Below are 25,867 nucleotides of genomic sequence, written 5' to 3'. Positions count from 1 at the left end.
AACTTTTACCTATAAATTCTAGTATTTAAATTCAGATATGGTGTATAAATGTAATGTCTCTGTTATTAAATATATAGAGGTTATAAATATCTGAATGTGAACAACATCAAAACAACAATTTCAGGTATTCTAGCAGATCTTAAATAAATTGAATGTTATATTAAATCATAATAGCAAGAATATTTAACTCTTTCATTGACGGTAGAATACACCGTGCATCTATTCTAACGTTTTGCAAAATCGAATTGCCGCTAATATGAATTTACCGTATTTTTCTTATTCCATAAATTGTATAACGTACATTACCTAGATTGGAATAATTTAGACACGTTTCATCCTCGTTCATATTGCACGTGAATACAACACAAACACACGCCATCATCTCTCTGCTATATTGCGCAATACAAAACTGCATTGTACACACACTGTTAAATGCAGATCGGAGGCAGTAAAAGTCGCATTACATTCGCCGTGAGAACATATTGTCCGTATCGACACCGTATGCGACTGTATGTAAATATATATGATTTATATTATGTAACGTTCGTTATTTTTTATCGTTAAACGGATTGACACTGTTACCACAGAGGCCGTAACGGCGTCCGTTACGTTTGTTTTCTTTTCGCGTTTTTCAGCTTTCTCATCTTTATTCTGAGACAAGGGAAAATTTAAGCCGCGCGTGAGATAAATCAGTCTATGCACGCTCTTGCAATTTGTAATTTGATTGAGATGATTGTCGGATAAGGAGCATCCGGATTGTGCAATGGAATGGGAAGTAGCATCTGCACTTCCCAAATCTTCGGTTCATTCATGTGGTGCAAATGAATAAACTCTACCGTTTTGTTGTTGATATCTAAGATGGTAAACTTATAATTGCGTGACTAATGACATCCTGAAAATATAGTATTTTACTTTAATCTTATATGACAAATAGCTAAAGCGTTTTATTAACGGATTAATTTTAAAACACCTCTTTATTTATTGCTTAATATAGTCACTAAGAACTTTAAATAGATGAGCTAATGACAAATTTATTAGGTGTATTGATTGTCTATTGATAAGACTATAATTTAATTTAATTAGGAACACTAAATTTTCAAAAATATATTTAAAGGAAGCCTCCAGTGCGAGATTTACTATGTGTTATTTTTCTTATTTATTCCTCAAGTGCTTATTTGTTGAGAAAAAGAAGGAAATATATATTATAAAAATTGCATATTGCACTTCTGGCTGACGTACTTCATATAAAATTAAAATCATATATGAAAGACTTGCTTATAAATAGTAAATATTAAAACTACTGATTATATAAAGTAACTATAGCATATTTAATTATTATATTATATTTATAACATACGGCTTCAAATTACCAAACCAATCTTATATCATATGTCACATAAAAAGTCAATCCATTGAATCTTACGAGACATTTTGGAGAAGCTGTTCAAATGACATTGGTGCATTTCTGCAATAAATTTACGCAATGAATATGGCATCTAGATGACTTCAATAAACTGGTTGTTAAATGTTAAATAAAACATTGTCTACCTATACACATAATATATATGATATATAAATAGCATATACACGTATGCAAAAAGTTAACTATTAGAATATCAAGAAAACAATAACTAAAAAATTTATTATTGTCAAGAAAAATTAATCATACTCCAGAAAAACCATTATTTAACATGAAAAATAAATATTGTTTTTTATTGTTTAGCATATGATTTTGCTATAGTAAATTCTTACAAAATATAAATCTAATGTTTATCTTACTAGCTTTAATTATGTTTTTCTCTACCGTATATAATGAAAGTTATAATTTTTAACAACAAAGAGAGTTTATGATTTAACGTTAAATTTTTTTCAATATGAAAAATACATTTGACACAGTTTTTTAATCGTAAATATAGTGAATTTTATTGTATTTGCAATTTATTTTCACTATTGGAAAGTGATAAAACAGCGCAAATTTAATAATAGAGATAAAAATTCTTCGGTTTAAATTCTATGAAATTATATGAAAGTCATAAAAAGTATATCGTGTATATTTTAATCGTCACGCAAAATAATTGTATATCAGTGACCATTCCATAACTAATATTAAATGTATATGAATGTTAACTATATCAATATAAATTTATATTGCATATAATGCAAAAAAACACAAATATGGATAACATATACTATAATAAAACTATATTTTTATAAGTTCAATGCACTGTATAATTGAACGAGATTGTTAAAAATCAACGGATAGTATTTTAAATAAATTAAGACCGATGGTATGGTGCTTTATATATTATATAAGCTAATTAATACACGCTTAATTTATTCAATTAAAATTTACATTAGTACTTTAGTTATAATATTTCACATAATTAAAATTTTAATTAGTACTTTAGTTATAATATTGCTTTAATAAACGAATCAATTTTATTAAATAGTTCATTATATGTTTTATTAACTTTGTTCATTTTTAATTTATTGTATTAAGACATTTTAAAAATATTCTGCCTATAACTAATTGTTCAATTTAAATTAAAAATATTATTTATATTTAAGTATATATGTATACATATAAAACTTTTTCCTTACTATACAATTTTAATTGAATAACTACATTTACAATATTTGCAAATGTATTCAAAGATAAAAAGTGTGAAAATATTAAAGATAAAATAGATTTGCAATATCTGAAATTTTTACCTCAAAACTTGTTTGAAATAATAAGGTTTCACCATAATAAAAATGTGACCAAATACATATATTTTTACATACATATGTAGTTAATATGTATCTTAATATTCTTAATAGTCCTATTTTTTTTAAATCTTTCTAATTATATTATATATTCAATATTATTTTAAAATTTAAATTTATTACAAATTTACATATTTAATAATTACTAATAAATATGATGATTAGTTTAACAGAACAGTAAAAATATATTGATAGATTATACAAGTATATTAAATCTAATTTGATCGCAAATTATAATAAAATAAAAACATATATTCATTCTAAAAAAATCATTATATTATGATTTATGCTTTCTCTATTTAAATTAATAGTTTTAGTTAAGGTTAAAACGTTTTATGTGTTTTAAAGTCTATGAATATAACGGTGATAGTATGATAAAATTACTGAAAAAAATATTAGCAACCATTTTTTTTTATTAAGTAATAATATTAATTAAATCATTGTTTATAAATACTTTTTTTCTATTTTCTGTGTCAATGCAATTTGTTGTTAACAAGGATGGAAAATATTTTAATTTACAAAATTTAAAAGATTTTTTTTTCAAATGGCTTTGATAGAATTTTACGGAGTAGATATTGTATGAAAATTCCACTTCAATCGCGTAATTTTATTAAATCCCATTTGTTTCTACAAAGTATGTTTCTGTCATACTTATTGTAACAAGCAGTGAAGTTTTCTATAAAACTGCAATCGAAACTATCTCTGATATTAACTCTGAACGTTTGAATGTTTAACATTAATCAAACTTGACATATCTAACGTAAAGATCTGGATAAAAGCAATATTGATAGCAAAACTTTTTTTTATTTTATTATGTAAAAAAAAATCAAATATAGGATAAAAACAAAAATTATAAGAATAATGTAACCGGAAAATTGAGAACAGTTTATTCGGATGCTTTTATTGACTGATTACAGAAAATGTAATACATGCATTAAATAAGTAAGATTACTTTGAATAAATACCAAACCTTTTTGGTGTTACATATACAACCTCGGCGATTAAACTGTGATATAATTTTAAATGTGAAACGTTAAATGTTAAAGAATATTTATAATCTTATTCAGTTATGATAAAGAACAAATATAATTGTATTGGATTTACAAGGATTAAATCAGACCAACGTGGGTGAATAAATTAATTATTTACTTCCCTGTCTAAAATACATTTGAATGTTTCAGTAATTGTGGTATATATAACTAAACCAGGAACTAAAATAAAACAAATTACAACTGTCCAGAAAGACGGAATACTGCCTAGCGATAAACTCAGAAACAGCTTGAAGGCGTCTTCAGAACTGGTCGGTGAAATGTCCATAAGCGGTGGGCCATCTATTTCATCACAAATGCTGAGCAAAAGGGTCAAGGAAGTGCGACTCAGAGGTTGTAAATCTCTACATAAAACGTAGCCTTCAGAAAAATAAAAGAGAAAGCTGAAATGGGCTCGGCAGCACTAAAACTTAAAAAATAAATGTGCATCGAGTTAATAAAGCTTTAATCGCAACAAATGTGTGTTTAAATTGGCCAGATGTAACGCCTTGGACAATCAGACAGTGCTTCTCTCCATAAGTAACTACATCATTTAGTCAAGCTTTCACTTGAGTACAATGTTCTCACTGTGGCTATGTCCGACCTCCTACCTGAGCTGTCGGGTGTTTGAAACCGTCACGAAATAATTAGATGTTTTAAATCAGCCCATGTTCATGTTCGTAGTAAATAACTATAGTTTTTATTTATTTCACGAAGGGTGTTTAAAGTTGATAAAATATTTACGTATCCTTTTATTTGTACAAATTTAACATGAAATACAAAGCGACACAGACCAATTCGGAATTTTTCGAGGGTGCTTTTAATCAGAGAATTGTTAATTTAAGATATAATTTACTAGCGACCTCAATTTACTGATGATATTTTTTATTAAGAAATACTGTTAAATACAATTCACAAGTTCGAGTACTCACAACATACTTAGAGGCTTCCTAAAACCACAAAAATATGAAAAAATATCGAATGGGTACCGCATGAACTGATAAAAACCGTCTGATTTTTATTAATAGAAAAAAATATCATCTGCGATAAGAAATAGATTCTCTATGATAACCAGAATAGATAAGGATAATAGTTAGATATACTCCAGAACATGTACCGTAAGTTTGAACTCAATAAAAATTAAGCTGACAGTATAGTGGTATTCTGGGAGAAGTATTAATCGATCGTTTCTGAAATCAGACGAAACTATTTCAACAGAATCATATTGTATAGGAATTAAATTAAATAAGACATTCGATGCTAGCAAACAGATTTGAAGCGATATTTTTTCAAGATAACGTAAGATCCGACATGATGCAAAATAAAACAAATCAAGATTAAAACTTTTGCCTCATCACTTATATTTACAGATTATCATATTTTTAAACAATTAAACATATTTATTTGAAAAATAAAAAAAATTATAATCAGAGTGATATTAATAAAGACTTTGAAAACAACCTCTAAAAACTAAGATTTTTATAAATAATGATATTAAATCGTAGGCAAAACCCCGTTTCTGTAAATTAAGCATATTTTAAAACTACAGTTAAAATATATATTGTTTCTAAAATAATCAGCTTCAAAATCAATTTAGCATCACTGATCAATTTAGAGAGATGAAAGACAATCTAATTGGCAAGAGCAATTTCTAATCCAAATAAGTGCAAATTTTTTTTTGTATGAAAGAAGAAACTGCTTCTCAAAATAATCGCCAATGTTTGTGTTTATATCACTGATTTTATGAACAGATAAATATTGAAAAATAATTACAAGAAAAGGTGACGTTTCTGATAAAGATAGATACGTATTAAAAACTGTTATTATCAAAACATTTAGCTATCGAAACTGCACGCGTTGGGTGTCGAAAAACATTGAAATTAAAAATCATCCCAGGCTTATTAAATACATTTATTAAAGCTCAAATTTTATTGATTAAAAACGACAAAAAAAAATTTAATTCATTGAATTGAAATGAAAAATATGTATGAATAAATATTTATGAGAATATATAAATAAATATTTTTCAACAGAAATAATAAACCATCTTCAAACGCATCCAAATTTTACAAAATTTTAACGTTCGTAACAATGTTATTTAGTATTGTGACACAAAAAATCAATTTCACATTATTACTTTTTCACCAATCTCTCAGATTTCTCTCATTGAATCGTCATAATGACACTGTCTATAACAAGTACTTAGTCGTACACTTTACACGCACTAATAATCCAAAGCACAAAGTATTTGAGCGCCAATTTGGGCAAAACGAAATTAACTTTTCACTCCGTGCGTGGAGAGTAAAATCACAGACGACTGTGCGACGGTATCAAAGGGTTAACGATCTGCGACGAATAACTCACGTAACGTACTCCAAATTAATCAATAATATAATATGTACTAGCTGTATTTTAATCGATCAACTCATCCTACACGTGATGTTATATAATTACAGTATGTATATATATACATACATATATTTTTAATTTAAATTGGACGTTACATAACGCAAGATTGTGTGCTTAAATCTGAACCGCTGCGGACGAATCATTTGATCTTAATAATAGTATTGATGTGAAACATATTGCGTATCTTCGCATCAATCTCTCTCGTGAAATTAAAATGTATATAATTCATAATGCACAATAAAAGTTGGGCGTGATTTGAAACATCTAAACCATTAGCGTAATTAGTTAAATTTAATAGGTTTTGGTAATAGTTGAATCAACTGTATTTTTTAATGAAATAAAACGATTGCCAGGTGTAAAAATTTGACTATTGAATAGTGCGGTTTTTTCGTCGATCTTAGATGTTTCTCATGGATTATAATAAATGTGCATATGCATGGTGCAAATGTGTTCACGTCCGTTGAATTTGCGGCATGATAGACCGAAGAATCATTAGAGAAGAATTTCAGCGGATGTAAACTAAAAAGTTAACATTTTACTCCAACGAGATGCGGTAATGGTGTAATATAAATAAACGAGGAAATCTCCTAGAGCGACTTTAAAAAGGAATTTCATCGTTCAAGTTTGTTAGAAAGTGCAATATATTACATGTACATAGTATTTAATAAAGTTGAACTACAATATAAGCTGTGGAATTTATGTAATATTAAAGCATATAATGTAGCGTGTAAAGTTATGGTTGTATCAATATTTATGTATTCACATACATATGTACATACATAAATGCATTTAACATCTCCATAGCAATGTAAAGTATTATATTATTGATATTATTCATGTATTTATAAATGAACAATAATAATCTAAACTTTCATAAAATATTATAAATAACTTTACTTCTAGTTATGTTCTACAAATAATTTACAATAGTATGTAATATTCACACAAATTTGCAGAATCGAAGAATCAGTTCAAAAACTTCATTGCAATTAATTGAGTTAAGAATAAAAATGATACCCTCAGGGAAAACCGAGTAATACTAAGAATTTTCTTACGCAATAAGCGTAAATTGCCATGGATGTTACTAGTAAGTATTTTTGAAACATTTTATAAAGAAATAAATGTAGGCAACACTTATACATGCATAAAGACTATCTATATTTACTGCTAAAACAATTAAGGGCAAGTTGACATCAATATTTCGAATTGACTATGCGAAATCCAGAAAGCTAAATAATTTGAGAGTGCTTCTTTTATTCCAGAATGGAAGGTATCCACTTAATCGATGAAACAGTGAAGTCACGTAAGATCAAATTTGGACTGCAACCTCTCTATGAAAATAGTAAGCTTTGATTTTTTTTATCAATTTGATTAATGCTTTAATCGAACTTTATTAAAATAATAAATAAATTATTGTTCTAAATTTAACCAATAGATGTTTAGATCATAATTTAAAAATATCCTCTTACAATCAAACAAAAATGTATATAAATGTTAGAAATAGTATGACACGATAAATTAAAACACGAACTCGTTGAATCATTGAATTAAGAACTTTACTATATAATAGCGTTTTTTTTTCTTATCATTTATTTGATTAGTTTATTCAACTAAATGTATATATAAATAATAATAAATAAACTCTATCGATTTATATATTTATCTAGTTTTTACTATATTTATTATATAATAATAAAAAATAAACCTATTTATGTAGTTGATCTATGTATAATACAAAAGCAATATTTTTGTGAATCATACTTGATTAGACAGGTTTTAATTAGTCCATTTGTATAAAATACACAAGTTGAAAATTAATACTATTATACAGATTTATAATTAAAATTACCTTTTCGTTAATTCATGCTACTAATTGGTTTAACGGGTAAAAAAAGTAGCGTTTTAAGAAAACAATTTTAATTGGATTATTTTCAAACTAAAGGTCTCAAAACTTAAACAATCAAATTTCAATTTACATTTTTTCAAGTCGTAGTATTTGAAATAAAATATATAATAATTCTTAAGAGTTATGTTAAAAAAAAAATATTTAAATGTTTAGGAGTAAAATAAAATTTAAGAGTAAGTTCAGTTTTACCTATTCATTAAAAATACTAATAATTGGCGTAAGTTTATTTACTATTATTTATTATAATATTTCACGTATGCAGTTACATAAGCATACGTAAAGTTTACTGACATTTAACTGCAGAAAGAATAAAAATATATTTTTGATTCATTTTGCAGCTTCGGTGTTTTTAACTAATATTTTTTTTTTAAATATAAATTTTTAAACCATTCATCGTATTCCTGTAAAAAGTAGGCGAATTTTAATTTCACCTTCTTTTTACCTTCCAATGATTAGCTTTAAATTATTATTTTACAGTAACGATAAAATCAATTTAGTATGTAATTTTTGACAAAAGCCGGCAAAGATTTGCGTGGAAAAATGGATTGCTCTTAAAAAACTAATGGATAATTTTAGACAATATGAATAGCATTACACACATTCTGATAAACTAAGAAAACGGTACTTTAGTTTTGAAATGACTATAAGAAAAATGTATAATTTGTAAATGGAAATATGCAAGGATCAGCGAGCAATTATACAGAAAAAAATGAGAGATATTAATTTATAATTTTACTATCCACACTCTCTAAAAATGTTTAAAAAAGATAAATTTACCTGTGACATCGAAGAAAAGTCGTTCATTTAAGAAGTGGTGGACTGGTAAAATAATCTTTAAAGATAGGGAAGATTTTGCGTCAAAGAATCCAGATAAATATTTTGCGTTTTATTTTTTGATCCACAAAAATCATTGCCATATTCAAATGCATCAGATTCTGTTTCATACTGTAAGTAAAATATGTACATTTGAAACGAATATTTTCACAATTTTCACGACAAAAATGTTTATATTTATACCTGGAAGGAGTCTGCTAATTTCTTTCACTTCACAACACTTGGGCGAGGATAATTTATTTTGCGGCAAACGAAATAAAAATCCCAATAAAATTTAATATACTTTTTCAGCATGAATTATTATACTAACTATAAAATTCAATTGTTTTATAAAATTATAATAGATAAAACAAACAAATTCTTACCATAGTAACAGTAAAATGATTGTTTAATACACATATAATACACATAGGCAATATAATACAACAATAATGTTATTAGTGAGAAGAATGCAATTGAATTAAAAAAAATAAAAACTGCTTATGATTTTACCACTTCTAATAATTCGTAGAAATTAAATTAGTTAAGCTTTGTTGCTTAGTCTGTACTTTCATCAATTTGTAAGGCCCATAAGTTTTCTAGTTCATTTTTTTGCTTTATCAGAATTTATTTTGTTCAGTTTTGCCAAAACCTGGGCAATTTTGTAACTGGAGATTTAAGCTTTCTCTGAAATCGAGTATAAATCATTTTTTGATTGCTTTTTTAAATTATTTTTAAGCATTTCAAAGTATTCTTTTGGTTTGTCTTATGTTACCAAGTAACCAAGCTAACTTTTTCAGATAATATAAAATCATATTAAATGTATTTTTCATTATATTTTCACTTTGATGATGTGGACATTTTGCTATAACTCTCTTATTTTTCTGAGGTCTCAGAATAAAAAGATTTTATTTTAATGTATTGTATTTAAATTGAAAACGAGGGATGCAATTTTTCTTTAAAAAATAATTTTATTAACACTAAGTATTATAAGAATTCAAGACTGATACAAAAATATAATTTCAACGATGTGATTAGTTTGCTACCCTATATATCTCCCGAATACCGTTAATATTTTAAGACATTGAATAAAAATGAAGATTAAATTAATAATATAAAAAATGTAGTTAATATGAGTTGTTTTTATTACTTAGTTTAGTTTTTTTTATAATTTTTAAAAATAAATTTCAATAAAAAAAATTATTTATATGTTTTTCTTTTAATTGTTATTTTTTACATTATAAAGCTACACTTAAGAAACAGACACTTCACTTTATATATAAATTAAAATGATCTTTTAATTTTCATTATATTTGAAAGTATCAGTTGCAAAAACAGTATTTCAGTTTGACCTAATTCATACTTGTTATTACTTTTTTAATTTTATATGTCCAGAATCTCTAAGAATTAGAATAAATTTATCACAAGTTAACATTATTTATAAATTTATTAAAATGTTAAGCCTTAAATAACTTGAAATGAAGAAAAATAGACTTACGCTACTTTGAAATATAATGGTTCAGTTATTTAAAAATATTATTATTTGCTCTCATTGTTTTATCTCTTATCTATAATAATATCTTCTATAATCTAATAAACATGATTTTAATAATTGTATCAATAAGTAGAGAAAAAATTGTAAACCAATGATTATATTGGATATTGGATAAACAATATATTTATATATATAATGTTAGACTTATATAATTTTCTATTACAATTTCACAGATTAGGTATAATCATCTACTTTGAATAGCCGGAAACGAATAATTTTCTTAAACAAAATTGAATATTTTCTTCAATATTAATCCACTATCGCTTTCCATCATAAATAATATCGAAACAATTTGATTTCCATCACGCATAATGAATTTGTCTGAGATTTTTGCATATTATTTAAATGAATTTTATAATCCAAAGCGGAAAACATTTTTTTCACACAATTCAAGAACGTCTTTAATTAATTCGATCGCTGCAGATACTCAAATATTGTACTTTCTTTGTATATTCAGAAAGAAATCTCTTCGCATCAAAGAACAATCTCCATTTGAATTCATAAAACTGTTGCGTAACAAGCAATTCGCTTACCACTATGCAATTTGCAGCAAAATCTACCAATTATTCAACGCAAAACGTTGTTCGTGCTTCAATTGGAACTATTAATCTGCATACCATAACATTTCTTATTTTGATGTATAGCATCTAAGAATTAATGTGTTATACAGGTGGTCTAAAAAAAACAATTGCACTTAAAAATTATTATAGTACATCAAAAAAATATTTGTATGGGTCATCCTGTATACCATAAAAATAAACGTGTGAAATATTCATAGCATCACGTACGGCCTTGAACAGGACGCATGATGGCAAAAAATAATGTTTCGATTTAATAAACCTGAACACCGCAAATTAGATATGCTCTCCAATGAAGATCGTATTATATATTAAATTATATCATAGCTACTTCATAATAGCATTAACAACCACACCATTAAATTGGCATTAATATAATAATAGAATATGTTTAATAATTTTTTCTCGGAATCCAATTATTTTTTTAGGATCGACATTGCTAGTCCTAGATTCGATTCCTTAATCAGTAGCGAAATATAAGTATCGCTTCAAATAAGTATATATTAATTTTAAATAAAATTATATCATAACATTAACATTACCATATTGTCTTTAATTTAATCAAATTACTACTTTTTTTATTTATTACACATTAAAATAAAATCTTAAGCTATTGTTTTTGCACAACAGACCCTTTGAACTTTCTTTTTTTTATATATTCTTTTAACTTTCACGACCCACATGACTGTGTGTTTACCTTTCACCGTTTCGAATCACCAAATTATACCATCCGCGCTTCAAATTGTCGTTAAACATACATACTAAATTCATCATTCACCTCTAACGTAACCTGTCGACTTTTAAGAGAAGCATATCATTTAACTATTACGGTCGTTAACTAAATCAAAAAAGTGCAACTTTAACCGAAGCTAATGTTATTTTTATTCCATTAACAGTTCAAAGAGATGTATCTGTAGTTTTTGTCTGAGTCGTGTGAACTTTTTTCCATATTTCATCAAGGCATATTTGAATAACGGTGATTAATGGAGCGAAGCTTTTTTGAAAGCATTATATAATTTCACGTAAGAAAGATGGTCCGCCCAGGTCAGTTAATGATGGCAAAAGAAGTGTAAATTGTATGTCTAATCATACTTAATTTTATTTTCTCAATAAGTAAAACTAGGCCAACGATTTTAGAGAAGGACGTGTATTAATCAACAACTTAAAAAAATACTTTTAACTAAGAAACTAGTGACCCTGGCGTGACTGTTGGATAAAGACATTATTCACGGTTCATTGTAAGTCAATAGCACTTATTAGATGAATTGTGGTTAGTAATCAATTATGTGGTTAACATATTTACTTAAACCGTTATTTTTTAAACAGCAATGTACACGTGTAATAGTGTTAATTTAAAACAATAATCGACTTCTAATTTCTACAGGAGAAAAGAGGGAAAGCTCAACGAAATAATAATCAGTGTATGTTTACATCTCTAATATTAGTAAATTTAGCAGAAAATAGAGCTCGCCACGCGCTACGAACTGAACATTTTTAAAACATATGATTAACTTTCCTCAGTCACTTAACTCTGACACTTTAACTGGAACACACACAATGGTCGCGGTCGTCGTACTCCATGCACCGTTCCGCGTCTTTCTTTCACATGGTCAATTTCTATACAGTGCGGTCGAAAAAAAAACAGAGAAAAAAGTTCACGGTCGTCGTATTACAATATGGCCCGCATTTTCCCAATTGGCGATGGTCAAAGTCAGTGCTCTTCGCGGTTTCCAAATGGCGTATAATTTGCGGGGTGCAATTATGCAGGTTCGAGTGTAAAGAGCTTTTCAGATTTTTAATTAACTCGAAACCGATCCGACTTCACGTAAAATAAATCGCGTTACAAAACCGCAGAGGATGGATAAATTATGTATTTTTTATGATCGAACTGCATGGTAAAAAATTGAAAATTTATTGCAAATGTTACGCTCAATTAACCGCTAAAAGTTTCGACACTTTTACAACTTGGTTATGATGCATATTGTGGTTTTTTAGTGTCAAAATTATTCAGTTATTGTAATACAGTGGATCATTATCACTTTATAACTCGAATGCTTCGATAATCAGCTGATCATGGGGGCAATTTAATACTTTAGATTTATAAAAAAATATATAATAATATTTTATAATCTGAGATAATCCCACGAAGTCGGTCGAGGTCCATCATTTTTATCTCATCACTCTCAATTGTTCTCAAATACTTATACTATATACAAAATAAATTACGTGGGGTTATAACAAAGTCGTATTTGAAGGTTGATGATTAAATATGAATCAATTTATTTATAAATTTATCATAAAACAATTCGCAAAATTTATTCATGATATAAATCTTATAAAAAAACTATATTTTTATTCAGGATATACATTCAATAGAACATAAAATTAGTTGTGTACGGCCTGATAAAAGGATCGTTAATTTAATGAATTTGCAACCCTCGAATTTACTGCGGGTTTAAACCTTATAAGGGGCTGTTTTTGGTTGCGCATTCTTTCAATTATTATGTCAGCACTATAGATCATGTTAATTGTTTTCGTTGAATGCCGAAAACCTCTTCAATTCACAGAGCTATCCGATTGTCTAGAATCCCAGCAATTCAAAGTGAAAAAGCTCGAGTTATAAATAGACAATGTATAAATCAAAACGCTGCCACAATTCTTCACTAATATCAAAATTTGACTTTCAAAATACTACTTGGACTACCACTTCGCTTCCGACTTGGAATATACGAAAGATTTAAAATAAATGTATATCATTATTTATTTATAAATTGCAGGGCCATATGATTTGAAAATATTTTTTAAGAATTGTATCAAATATTGCATAAAAATATTTTTACTATACCCTAAATAAATACAGTTAACAAATTTTTAACATGCGGAAGTCAAATGCGTTATAACGGGTTAGAACTGAGTAAGTCAATCAAACAGAATAAATACCTACAAGTAATTATTAACCAGCCGACTTTTCAGTCAATTAATCAGTGATATCTATATACTTAATTATAAATTATTTTGTGTATTATAATTTAAAATCAGATAGATGCCACTATGCAGCTGTGGATGCTTTTTAATAAAAGCGCATTTTTATAAGTAAAAAATCAAGTCTGTTACCGTAGCTCGAAGCCGCGGCGTCTGGGTTATCAGTCTAGACCTTTCAGACTACGCTATTCCGATCTTATATATATATTTTTTTATTATGCAATAACACTTTAAATGGCGTTGAGTGAGATTAGATTAATAATATAACATATAAGATGGTTCTTCAGAAAGAGTAGACAACATTTATCTCCTTTTTCTTATGAATCATCTTTCATTATATTATAAATACGTGTTTAACATGTATGTATAAAAAGAATGTCTCTTTTTAATTCACGGGTTTATTTTTTTTAAATCGGGTGAGGATTGCTAATATTATATTTTAATAACAACTTCAACACATTAAATATCAAAATAAGTATAATATTTTTGTAGAGAAAATAATGCAAGTCTAAGCAGACAAATTGAAAATTGTTTGAAATTTAAAGTTATATATGATTTATAAAATTGTATTTATATAGGATTCACTACCCTATATTTATTGTATCATTAAGAACACTATATAAAAGGGCTCGTGATGCGTTTAAAATGCAATCGACCTTTCACGTCAATTAAACCAGGCGAGAAAACCATTCACGAAATTTCACACAGTCTCACATCTGTCGAAATCAACGTTCGTTCAATATTATTCATACGAAAACATTACAAATCACACACAAAGTCGTAATTGATTATATGGTTCACCTGATTCTATTATGATGGTTACATTTCAACACATCTCACACAGCATCTCAAAATAATCATTACCTCTCTCTCTCTATCTATCTGTGCGAGGGCGCTTTCAATTTGAACATATGCTACTGCCTTCTTGTTAAGCTCACATAATGACTACTTAACGTGTTTTTTCCTCTGGTTAAAACCGTTATCGGTTTGAATGAGTATTGACTTTTTTCAGAAATAACAAAAAGACATTACGCAACAACGCGCACTAATAGCTCGCATTCTATTCAGTCACTTTTTTAATCAACTCGAATGGCACGCGAGTCTTTCTGGACATGATGTAAAGTGACATTGATACACGAAAGATAACACACAATGAAAGACGTGTTAGTAAATTTCAATTCCGTGTACATATAATTATAGGAAAAGGCAATCAAATATTAGTTTAAAGCGTTAATTGAAAACAAGTTTACATACACAAGTAATTGGAAAACAAGCATGCAGTTATTTTAAAAATTGATTACTGTGTAATTCATCGTTTTATATATTATTAGCTTAACTTAGAACGTCAGATATAAATTTAATTGAATTAGAAGTGTATTGGAATACTGTATAGTTTGACATCTATATTTCACGAACATAACGTTCATAATAACTTGATATTCCACGCTTAACTAATCGAATTTGCTTTGAATTATTTTAATATAGTGTATATAATTTAACTATTGGCAAAAATATGCAACAAAAAGGTAAAATCCACGTAATAGAATCAAATCAATGATTCAATTCACACTTTCTTTAAAAGATCTAGGTTCGAATCTCATATGTACCTTAGTATTTTTTAATTTGTATTGTGTCTGTGAGATATAAATTAGTGATTATTATGTAATCAAAATTCCAACCGGTTATCATACATTATATTTTCCTATATTTTTCTTATCATAAGAATGAATATTCTTTTTATACATTAAGATATTCTCTATGAGCTATAAATAGCTCATTATTAAAGAATTTTCAATACCAGATATGTGCAATTTTTACATGTTTGCACTTCTTGAAAATTGCTAATAGACAAAATTGCCAACCCTTCGGTGCTCTAGCTGCTCCAAACATCCGGACAGTAATCATAGTTCTCGATTTCGTCCTCTGTTCTTACCGGTAAATGCTAGAACCGGAGCACTTGCCAACTCTTTTCTGACAACAGCCGTCCGACTACTCAATACTATGCATCAAGATCTTGATATTTTCTCATTTGTTTAGTTCGTATGGAGCAACGCACACCTATTGAGGTGATTTGTATATTTTTTCATATTTTCATGTTTTAATGCTATATTTTTTTTAATAATTAGATTTTTATACTTTTGGTCATAATGACGTAAAAGGCTTACCTGTCATATAACGATGGTCTTAAATTTAATAAATAAATATTTGAGGATGCTATGAACAGCGTATCGTACAAAATTACTTGTAACATTACTTATAAAAAAAATACCATATTCTGGGTTAATGTGTGTAATATGCAAACAACGAAATATGGATACGCCTTTAGAAAGTGACATTTGCCTGATAGACATCTCCAAGGTCGAATTGTGCAACGGATTTTTTGTCTTCCGGTGATATATTGTTTCCCGTGACCGTTTCGTAACAAATAAATATGCATACAGTGCATCGGAGAATCATTGCGTGTTATTTATGGGGGAACCCTTTAGTTCTAGTCGTAACGAGAGTCGTAACAAGGGTCTTTGTGTGATTTCATTATTGTTTAGTTTATACTTATTGATGAATAATCACTTTAGGTCACAGAAATTAACGCGAGTTTCAAGAATAAAATCCCCACGAACGAAGGCTTTTATGTGGTCCCCCACACACATGCAGTCCACAGCTATCGCCGCCACCTCGTAGAAACTGAAGTAGGATACAAAAATGTGTTCCGTACTTGCTCAATAAACATATTAATAAAATCCTCTGAACCTTATCTAACAAGAATTTCATAAAATTGAATCAAATGTTTTTGAATTCCAATCTAGATTATTATATTGAAACATAATCAATATATTACATATTATGCAGTGGTATACATACAAAATACTTTTGTCAACTAATGAGCACACTTTTTATTACATAGTCACACAGACATGAATAGAAAGATATATTACTTTTGCCTCGTTCGCCACTTGTTATCATTTTGAGTAGAACCATGCCATTTCGCATGCGAATAGATGTGTTTTTGGGACAGCGATTAAGGTCTCGAACTCAAAAAAATTCAATGGTAATTCAAAACCATTATATTTTATGGCAACGCTTACGTCTTATTTACTCTGAAAAATTGTTCTGTGTTAACTGTCAAAGAGCGGTATACACCAGTGAAAAAACGACTTGATGCTACCAAAATTTTACGGTCCATCCTATGAAATTTCAATACATAAAAGCAACAATTGATTTATGGTATTGCAAAGTCACGGCAAACCGCAAAAACCGTCAAAGTTAACACAGTAAATCATGCACGAAATAAAACACACGTACCCGCGTAACGAATCCGTGAAGATTGAATCGTAAAAATTGAAATTTATCGCTTTTTCAATGCTATAATGAAGATTATGTAAGAAATTAAAACGTAATGGTGAAAGAAAAAAAATATTAACAATACGCATATAAAATAATTAATCAACTGTGTAAAAACGTGAAATCATAACGGACGTATTGTGACGATTGGAGCGAAAAATTGGTATGGATTAAATCGCTCGAATCACAATTATCTTAGTAACGGTGTTTTTATAACATTACTATTTCTGCTTTTAAACGAATAATACCGAACATTTTCATGCAAATTACCGAGATGAAAAGATACATCATATTACTTAAAACTACGTTACGCGATAAGTCGAATTGGACATAATTTATAATAGCTACGTGAAAATATTGAAATAATACAGTATTAAATTGAAGTAATAAAACATTAATAGCGTTTTAGTTCATTAATATACTTTGTTTGAATTATGACTTAATTATACGTATGTAAATATAATCAGATATCATATTTATGTAATATTTAATTTTAAAATAATAATATTTTAGAATGAGACACTTTAAAACTGGTGCAAATGAACTTTACATTTTTGCATATTTATTAAATGAACTATTAACTAACAAACTTTAAAAAAAAACTCTTTATTTTTATTTAAAAATGGTGATATATAATATGTTTTATAAAGAACAGCTAAGAAACATGCAATGTATAATATTAAAAAAATAAGTTTATCAAACAATTTGTCCATATTTTACCTATCCATAAAGTTATTGTCATGAAGAGAAAATATATGTTTAATTATAGCATAGTTTTTTTCTTTTGTACAAAAATAAGCCTTATTCCTTGATAGCCTAAGTAAAAGGTTAGGTCTAGCCTCAGTTTAAACGGCGAAGTGCAATGTTGTTTATATATTATAACATATGTATATTATATTATTGTTTATATATAAAATTAGTCATATACTTGTATATTATATCATATACTAAATTGTCTATGTATAAAATAAATCACATACTCAATTAGCTATTTATTATTTATTAGCATACATAAAAATATTTATATCCTAAAACGCATTCAATTATATAACACGATACATGTTTAGAATTATATAAAAGCGTTTTAAACAAATATATCTATAACAATAATACACCATTTAAGCAAGATTAAACTATGACTAATTACTGCAGATATTATAAAATGCGTATAGAAAAAAATATATTTTTGTTGATTATGCGTTAATGACAGGAAATGGCTATTCATATGGATATACACATGAACAAAGCGCCTCGGTTTTTTTAAATAGACACACACACGTTTGACGAAACCATTGAAATATTAAAGAAAGTTCACAGTTCAATGGTTTATCCATTAGCCTTTTCAACACTTTAGTTCTATACCCATCGCTGTTAATTACTTTTCGTTGTGTTTCGAATCAGAACTCGGCGCGCTTTTACTTTTTTTACTCAGTTTCAAAACATACAAGAGCTCTCGGATGTAAAATAGATAACGCCGTATCTAAAAACGTTCACTTTCCTCTAATTTTTGTTTTCGATTTCGGAGTCGTTTGAGACTACACGAATTTAGAATGTCCAAATTTGTGTAAGAAAGTGCTACAAAATCGGACCGAGCGTGACCGAATATGGCATGAGATGAATAGTTTCTATCATCCATAAAAAAAACACTAGATTAGCAACAGATGGAATATTACCAATTGATGAATACGTCATAAGTCATAACTTTATAAATAGAAACAAGCTCCATTTTATTTCGTGTGAATATCATAATATGTGTTACTTTATACTACGAAAGTTTTCATTTGCTATTTATCAGTTGTTTATATAAGATTTTATCTAATTTTACGAGTAAATGTAATTTTGTATAATACTTAAAAAGGTATTTTTTAGTAGCACACTCAATGTTCGATGTTCGAGATGAGTAAATATTAATATTTCAACGCTTCAAATACAATATGAATCAAGAAAACTAACCAACGAGACTCAAATTATTTAACCAAATAATACATAAATCAAAACATACGATATTTAAATATAACTATGTGAAAAACATATATATTTTCATGGTCAATTACAATGTACAATAATTTTAGTACTGAGTATTATATTAGCTTATTATTTTATCATATATCTTTTAAATGCCATTTTTAATGCTTTTCTAGTACTGCTTATTTAGTCCTAGAATAAAAAACAGGTAAGTCAAATAATAATCTAAAATATTTTATTGAACTTAATAGGTCCAAAAAAACATGATTTTTCTATGTAGTATCAATAGCGTTCAATACAAGTTTTCCAGTGCTTAGAAAGTGCATGGATCATTTGGATGAGTGCGCAGCCACTCGTGCTGTACTTATTCGTCTGAGAAGAACCTCTTTCCTCCCATTTCCTTTTTGAGAAGTGCAAATATGTGAAAATTGCAGCGGATGTTCGAGACACTCGAAACGCAGATCTTGTATAATTTCAACTGTTGATTTGACATTATTTAATTAGAAATTTTCTTATTTCAACAAAACGCCCATTATATGTGAATGTCTAAAATAATTATTAAAAAGAACAGTGCTTAGCATATAGTGCTCAAAACTTCCTAGTCCATACATACATTTGCTGGAGCGACAGACATGCATCGCCAAAAATTGCCAGTGTATTTATTTCATTTCACACAAAAAAACGAATTACTCACTGTGCTACACTTACATTATTATTGCAAGTGCAACATAAATTTTAAGCTACTTTTGTACCTTTATATTGCATGTATAATTCGTATATAACTCATATAAAACACTGCTGCTAATTTATAGGAAAATATTTTATTTTTCATCTCACTCTTATGTAAAAAAGTATTTTATTACAAGATTTTATTACTACAGTGAAACCTCAGTATAGCGAAGCTCACGAGAACGAAGAAAAAAATTCGTTACATTGAATGTAAAGAAGATGATATATTTTTATTTTATTTTTAATTACCATAATACTACAGCAGCAAAATAACCTCGTACAAGATTGTCATATCGTTTTTTGTCCATTTAACACAATAAAATTTGTTAAAAAAATGTAAATGAAAATAGTTTGAGGGTCGGCGAAGCACATTGAATGTTGCTTGTGAACATACAAGGAGAAAAAAATATTTAATTTGTAATTATTTTATTTTTATATTTTAAAAATAAATAAGGTTTGTTTTGTAAAAAAATATTTAATTTGTAATTTGTATTTTATTTATATACAAGTTTTAATTACTTTTGTATTTTGTTGTTTTAATTTCATTTGTTAAGCGAATGCCGTAATAATAATAATAATGCAGCATTTGTTTTACCATATTTTCTAAACTTAAAATAAAATTCAGTATAATTTACCTTTACATTAGAGAGAGGTGGCGAGATGTCATTCCAGTGTTTTTGGAGTGAGGTAATTATATTTTTAACGGTGAAATAGTGTCTATGTTTAAATCAGCATCCTAATAACTATGCACTTTTGTATTTAGATCGCCATGATTTAAAAAAGTGTAGGATCATAGCAATAATATAAACACATAGAAGATATACTAATAAATGTGTTTATTATTGAAATTAACACTATAAATTCTGATTGCACAACACGTACCATAGCCCACCAAACCATTAAAAGCCGAAGCCTCAACATAGTGCCATGCTTCTGCCAACAGTAAGTATCTATTGATTAACCTATTTATCGTTTATTATTTATTAAACTGCAGGAATCCTCAACCTTATAAACAAATAAAATCAATTCTAATATTATTTTCCTAATTCTTAAAACAATTTGATGTCATCTGATTAAGTTTAACTGTATAGTGCTAGGATTTAAGATAGAGTTTATCTTAGTTTAACATATTTAAAAACCCAAATTAAATATAGAAATTCTATAGTATTATATTTAATTAAATATTTGCTTAACTAAAATAAACATAATTTTTTAAACTCAATTTTACTTTCTTGATCTACCATTTTTTATTATGGTGATCTTTTAAACTCGACGACAGACAAGGTGACTAATATCTTTTATTTACCCAAATGTCCGTACTATTTATTTTATGATTTGGTATCCTAGATAGTATAATACAGACGTGTCAATTAATTAAATAAAATCTAAATTGTAAATTTATTTTTAACGTTTCTCTACAATTTAACTAATAAAAGTTTAAATTCTTTAAAACTCGTTATAGTGTTACGCAATATTAAGAATCTTTTAAAATGTTGTTATTTTGTGTAAGCAACGCTTAACTCTTAATTGTAATTACAATAATATTTAATATGTTTTACTGCATATCTCTAATTTACACTAGCAACAACTACTCGACTCTGATAATTGATATAACAAGTGTACACATTGACACGTCATCGTAGATGTCTGATAAATTCAATGATCTATTCATTAACATATGAGTCACGTGCAGAAATGATAAACACAAGTAAATGAACTTTTGAATTTGTAGTGTTTGCTAAAATGTTAACCGGCTGCAACAGCTGAGGTGTCCGAGTGGTTAAGGAGTTGGACTTGAAATCCAATGGGTTATACCCGCGCAGGTTCGAATCCTGTCCTCAGCGATTTTATTTATTATTTTTTTTATCAAATATAACTCTTGAGGTAGCAATTACAATTATTTTTTATTGTCTGCACGGTATCAATTAATTGCCTGATCGAAAACTAAATTTTCCCACGACTTTTCATATACGCGAAAGATAAGATCGCCGTTACACTTTCACTATTCGAAAAATCTTGGCACCATCTCTCATATATCGTGACACATTAATGACATTCACCCCATAAGACAACGAAAGTGATTTTGAAGATTTTTTATGATTTTATACAAAAAAAAAATTCGCTATCGCTTCGAACCAGTTTTGCAAGACGTCGATGTAAAGTTAATGGTATACACGAGGAAATTGACGCCTCAGAAGCGTGTTATTAAATCAAATTGCTATTAAAACACACAAAGACAGTGCTATTATATCAAAACGTGCGTATCTATATTATTATATTAACGAACCTTTGAACTCTTAATAGATTGCGTGACAACAATGCAGATTGTGTAAATGTACGAAAATATTTACACAAGGACTTTTGTGCAATTTATATGCGTTTCCCACAATTGAATTTTCATTCAACACATCAATAAAACATCAATGTGCTAGATACATAGATACAATATTTTTTTTGACAGATAAAAACTTTCCAATCTATAGATGAGTCAAAATTAAGATTGTTGATCCGCAAAATATCGCAAGAGATAATAAGTAGGTCTTGTAATAAAGACAAATTGAACAAGCTACAATAAAAAAGTGGTTAAGTTTTTCGTCATTAGAACAGATTAATAAGAGTTATAATTGGGTCATCAAAAATAGTTTAGATAAAAAACTTATGTGTATATATTTTAGGCACATTGAGTGAAATAGCATGCATATTTGACACTGCTTTCATTGCGAATGCCAACAAGGAAAAACACCGCTAAAAGAGACGATCTATTTGATTAGTTCTTGGTAAACGAGCTTTTAAATATGGATATAGACAATTCAAGGACAGTAATGTAAGTAATTACAGAAAGCTAGTAATCGGTCATGCTTTAGAAAGCCACAAAAATTGGAACACTCAATTATACTTGTGAGGAATCGCACACAAAACTGACAGAAATAATTTTATTGTAAATAAAAGCGCAAATGTGCAAAAATAAATCCTTAAATACTATAATATATGACATTCTAGTGTTTAAATATTCATATTGTATTTTCTAAATTCAAGAGCGCTTTTTAACAAGCATCCTATTTTAGTCATCCCCAGAGGCAATAGTGGTGTAGAGCTGCTGTTCGTGACAGAATATGAAAGGACAAAGAATAGGAATTCAATCTAAAGTAAGATGAATAGAATGAGATCGAGAAAATGTCCACGAAAAGTTACATTAGTATGAAAAGAATTGAAACGTACACTAATAGATCACGATTTACGGGTAAAAGATCGATATATATATATATATATATATATATATATATATATATATATATATATATATATATATATATATATATATATATATATATATATATATCGATCCTAAATATTATACTTAAATATATGTATATATACCAATAAATGTATAAAATGAACTAGCTAAGTACATAATATATGTGTTTTCAAGTAATTTCATAACTTGCTAGTTAAATAATATTTTAACTTGTAATTTGTTGTAATGTATAATAATTTATGATGTACATATATTATTCAACATAAGGATATTACATAAACTGTTTAAAGGTATCATCTACATAGATTTAATGCATCACTTTCTTAATCACGTAGGCGTATGTATTACGTAGATATTACACATTTATTATATTACATCTAGCTAACAATTTAATATATTTTCGTCAATTAATTTACACCAGGATGTGAGTTTGTATGAGCAATGTCGTTTTACGCATACAATATTTACTTAAACACGAGTTGGAGAGTAACCAAAAAAAATACACGCAAATTCTAGTTTAAACGTCCCAAATTAAACAACCTGTTTGGTAAAACTGTCTTCATTAAAAACTAAAACTCCCATACATAACATAATATGTATAATTATTTAATGCGTGAGTTTTCATGTCAAAAAATCACACAATAGTTTTGCAAAAGTAAAGTCAGTAGTTAGTTCCCACATTCGTTCCATAAAAAGAAAGGTTAATAAATTATATTAATGTACGTGTATAATTCTCGACGAATATATTAACGATGACGTTTTCACGCCGCCATAAAACCATGGTTAATTTTAATTATATGCTTCAGTCTAAAACAGCATATCCGGATTTGGTATAACCATCTGAGTTTCCATATCAAGATATGTTTCGCTATGTACAGATCAGAAACGCGTTAAAATCACGCCATAAGACAATCAAAACGAGAAATGTTTTAAATCCGATTACTTCTCGAGTTTTTTTTCGAATCTTAAATCGCAGATTTCGAGAGTGATAAATAAAATTATGTTATATCTGCGCTTTAATTAGATAAAATGCTTAGGTATTTTTTAATGACTCTATTTAAAATAAAGCATCGCATCGATGTTTTATATAATACAACAACAATAATTTCGAACGGTTATATGGTGTATTTAAATTAAATCAAAGTATATCTTTCAATGAATTCTATTCATTTAAATTAAATATACATTCATCTTTTATTTTCCTAATATATATTTAAAATTGTTAATATTTTTGTCATATTATAAATCAACGACTGTTGCAATTTTATATATTTAATCAGTCCAAAAATCAGTAATTTTCAAGACAACATTTTTCGGCTAGTTTATGATTTTTTCGAGATCCAGAAATTATTTTTTATCGCGTTGATTTTTATTAGAGATGGATGACAATTTTAGCCTTTAATTAAATTTTATCAAACGCATGTTTAAAAACAGTTTTTTTTTAATAAGTTAGGATAATATAACTTCAATTAAAAAAAATAATAAGGATTATTTAGCAGTGCAGTGTGATTTTTTGGGAATTTTACTCTCAAACTTATTTAATTTTTAAAAGACTTTTAATATGTTATATCATGAATGTGAGAGTTGTTTGTCTTCTATGTGTTTAATGTGCATCAAATACCTATACTAACAGAATGAAGCTAAATACTATTATATATTTATTTCAAAGTTATTTAACTCATGACTTTCTGTTTTATCCATTTATAATTTGGAAATCTATTTATTTGCATATAACTGATCTTTTAACTGTATTATTGGTAAGATTTCATTACTTGAAAGTATATAACAAAAAACTGTCTGGTTTCTTTTAGATATATCTTACTTTTTCTGACTTTTCAATAATTTTCAAAATAGTCAAATTATTTTGAAGCGTATAGTTAAGTAGCTAAAACTGCAAGTTGTCATTCATGAATATAATGAAAATATTATAATTTTATTTAAAAATTCAATATTTTTAAGAACACAAGAGATGTGTATATCGATTAACTAATAATAAAATATATTAGTTTATTTAAATTATTTACATTATTCTTTTTTATTATTATTCATTTGTTCATCATACAACACATATAATCTAAATAATAATATTAATATATAACATACCTCTTCGGAATCATCAGTCTCCTCTGTCTGAAGAACGATTCCATTTTTTGCACCATTTTCGCAGCCTTTCCAATCACACAACGCTGACACTAGATTTCCTTATTAAATCTTCTGTAAAGCTTTAAAAAGGCACAGTTTGCTTTATCTCGGTTTTCCACTTTTTCGATGTGTTAACCGGCTTTTCAAGCTCTTGCGGAGCACGCGCGCTCGCCGCGACGAGTTGTTGATGACTACCGACTCAGACCGCTATCGTCCGAAGACACCGGAAATGTCCGCCTTTCCTCTCTCGAGACTTGAGGAGAACTAGATCACCGGCGAGACTTCCGACGGACTGGGTTGAGCGCCCTAGAAGATTATTAGGATTAATTTAATAAGTTTTCCATTGCCATTGAAACGTATCTATTGTCACACGCACTAATTAAGTACTAACTGTACTGA

At 27.7% G+C, this 25,867-nt stretch overlaps 1 protein-coding gene and 1 non-coding gene across 2 annotated transcripts in view; one reads left to right on the top strand and one right to left on the bottom strand.

The window, feature by feature from the left end:
• Nucleotides 1-25,703, bottom strand: part of pip (heparan sulfate 2-O-sulfotransferase pipe) — a 78,739-nt gene extending 53,036 nt beyond the window's left edge. Inside the window, exon 1 of the mRNA XM_088181586.1 lies at nt 25,430-25,703. Within this exon, the coding sequence (XP_088037712.1) occupies nt 25,430-25,485 (56 nt within the window). The 5' untranslated portion in view covers nt 25,486-25,703. The remainder of the gene's footprint in view (nt 1-25,429) is intronic.
• Nucleotides 21,833-21,914, top strand: TRNAS-UGA (transfer RNA serine (anticodon UGA)). The gene has a single exon. It is a non-coding gene; the product is annotated as a tRNA-Ser (tRNA).
• Nucleotides 25,704-25,867: the final 164 nt, after the last annotated feature.

Source organism: Plectrocnemia conspersa, unplaced genomic scaffold (assembly GCF_051122295.1).
Source record: "Plectrocnemia conspersa isolate PC_06_02 unplaced genomic scaffold, ASM5112229v1 ptg000002l, whole genome shotgun sequence".
NCBI classification, from domain to species: Eukaryota; Metazoa; Arthropoda; class Insecta; order Trichoptera; family Polycentropodidae; genus Plectrocnemia; species Plectrocnemia conspersa.
Note: the sequence above shows the minus strand (reverse complement) of the source record. Positions and strands in the feature narration are given on the sequence as shown.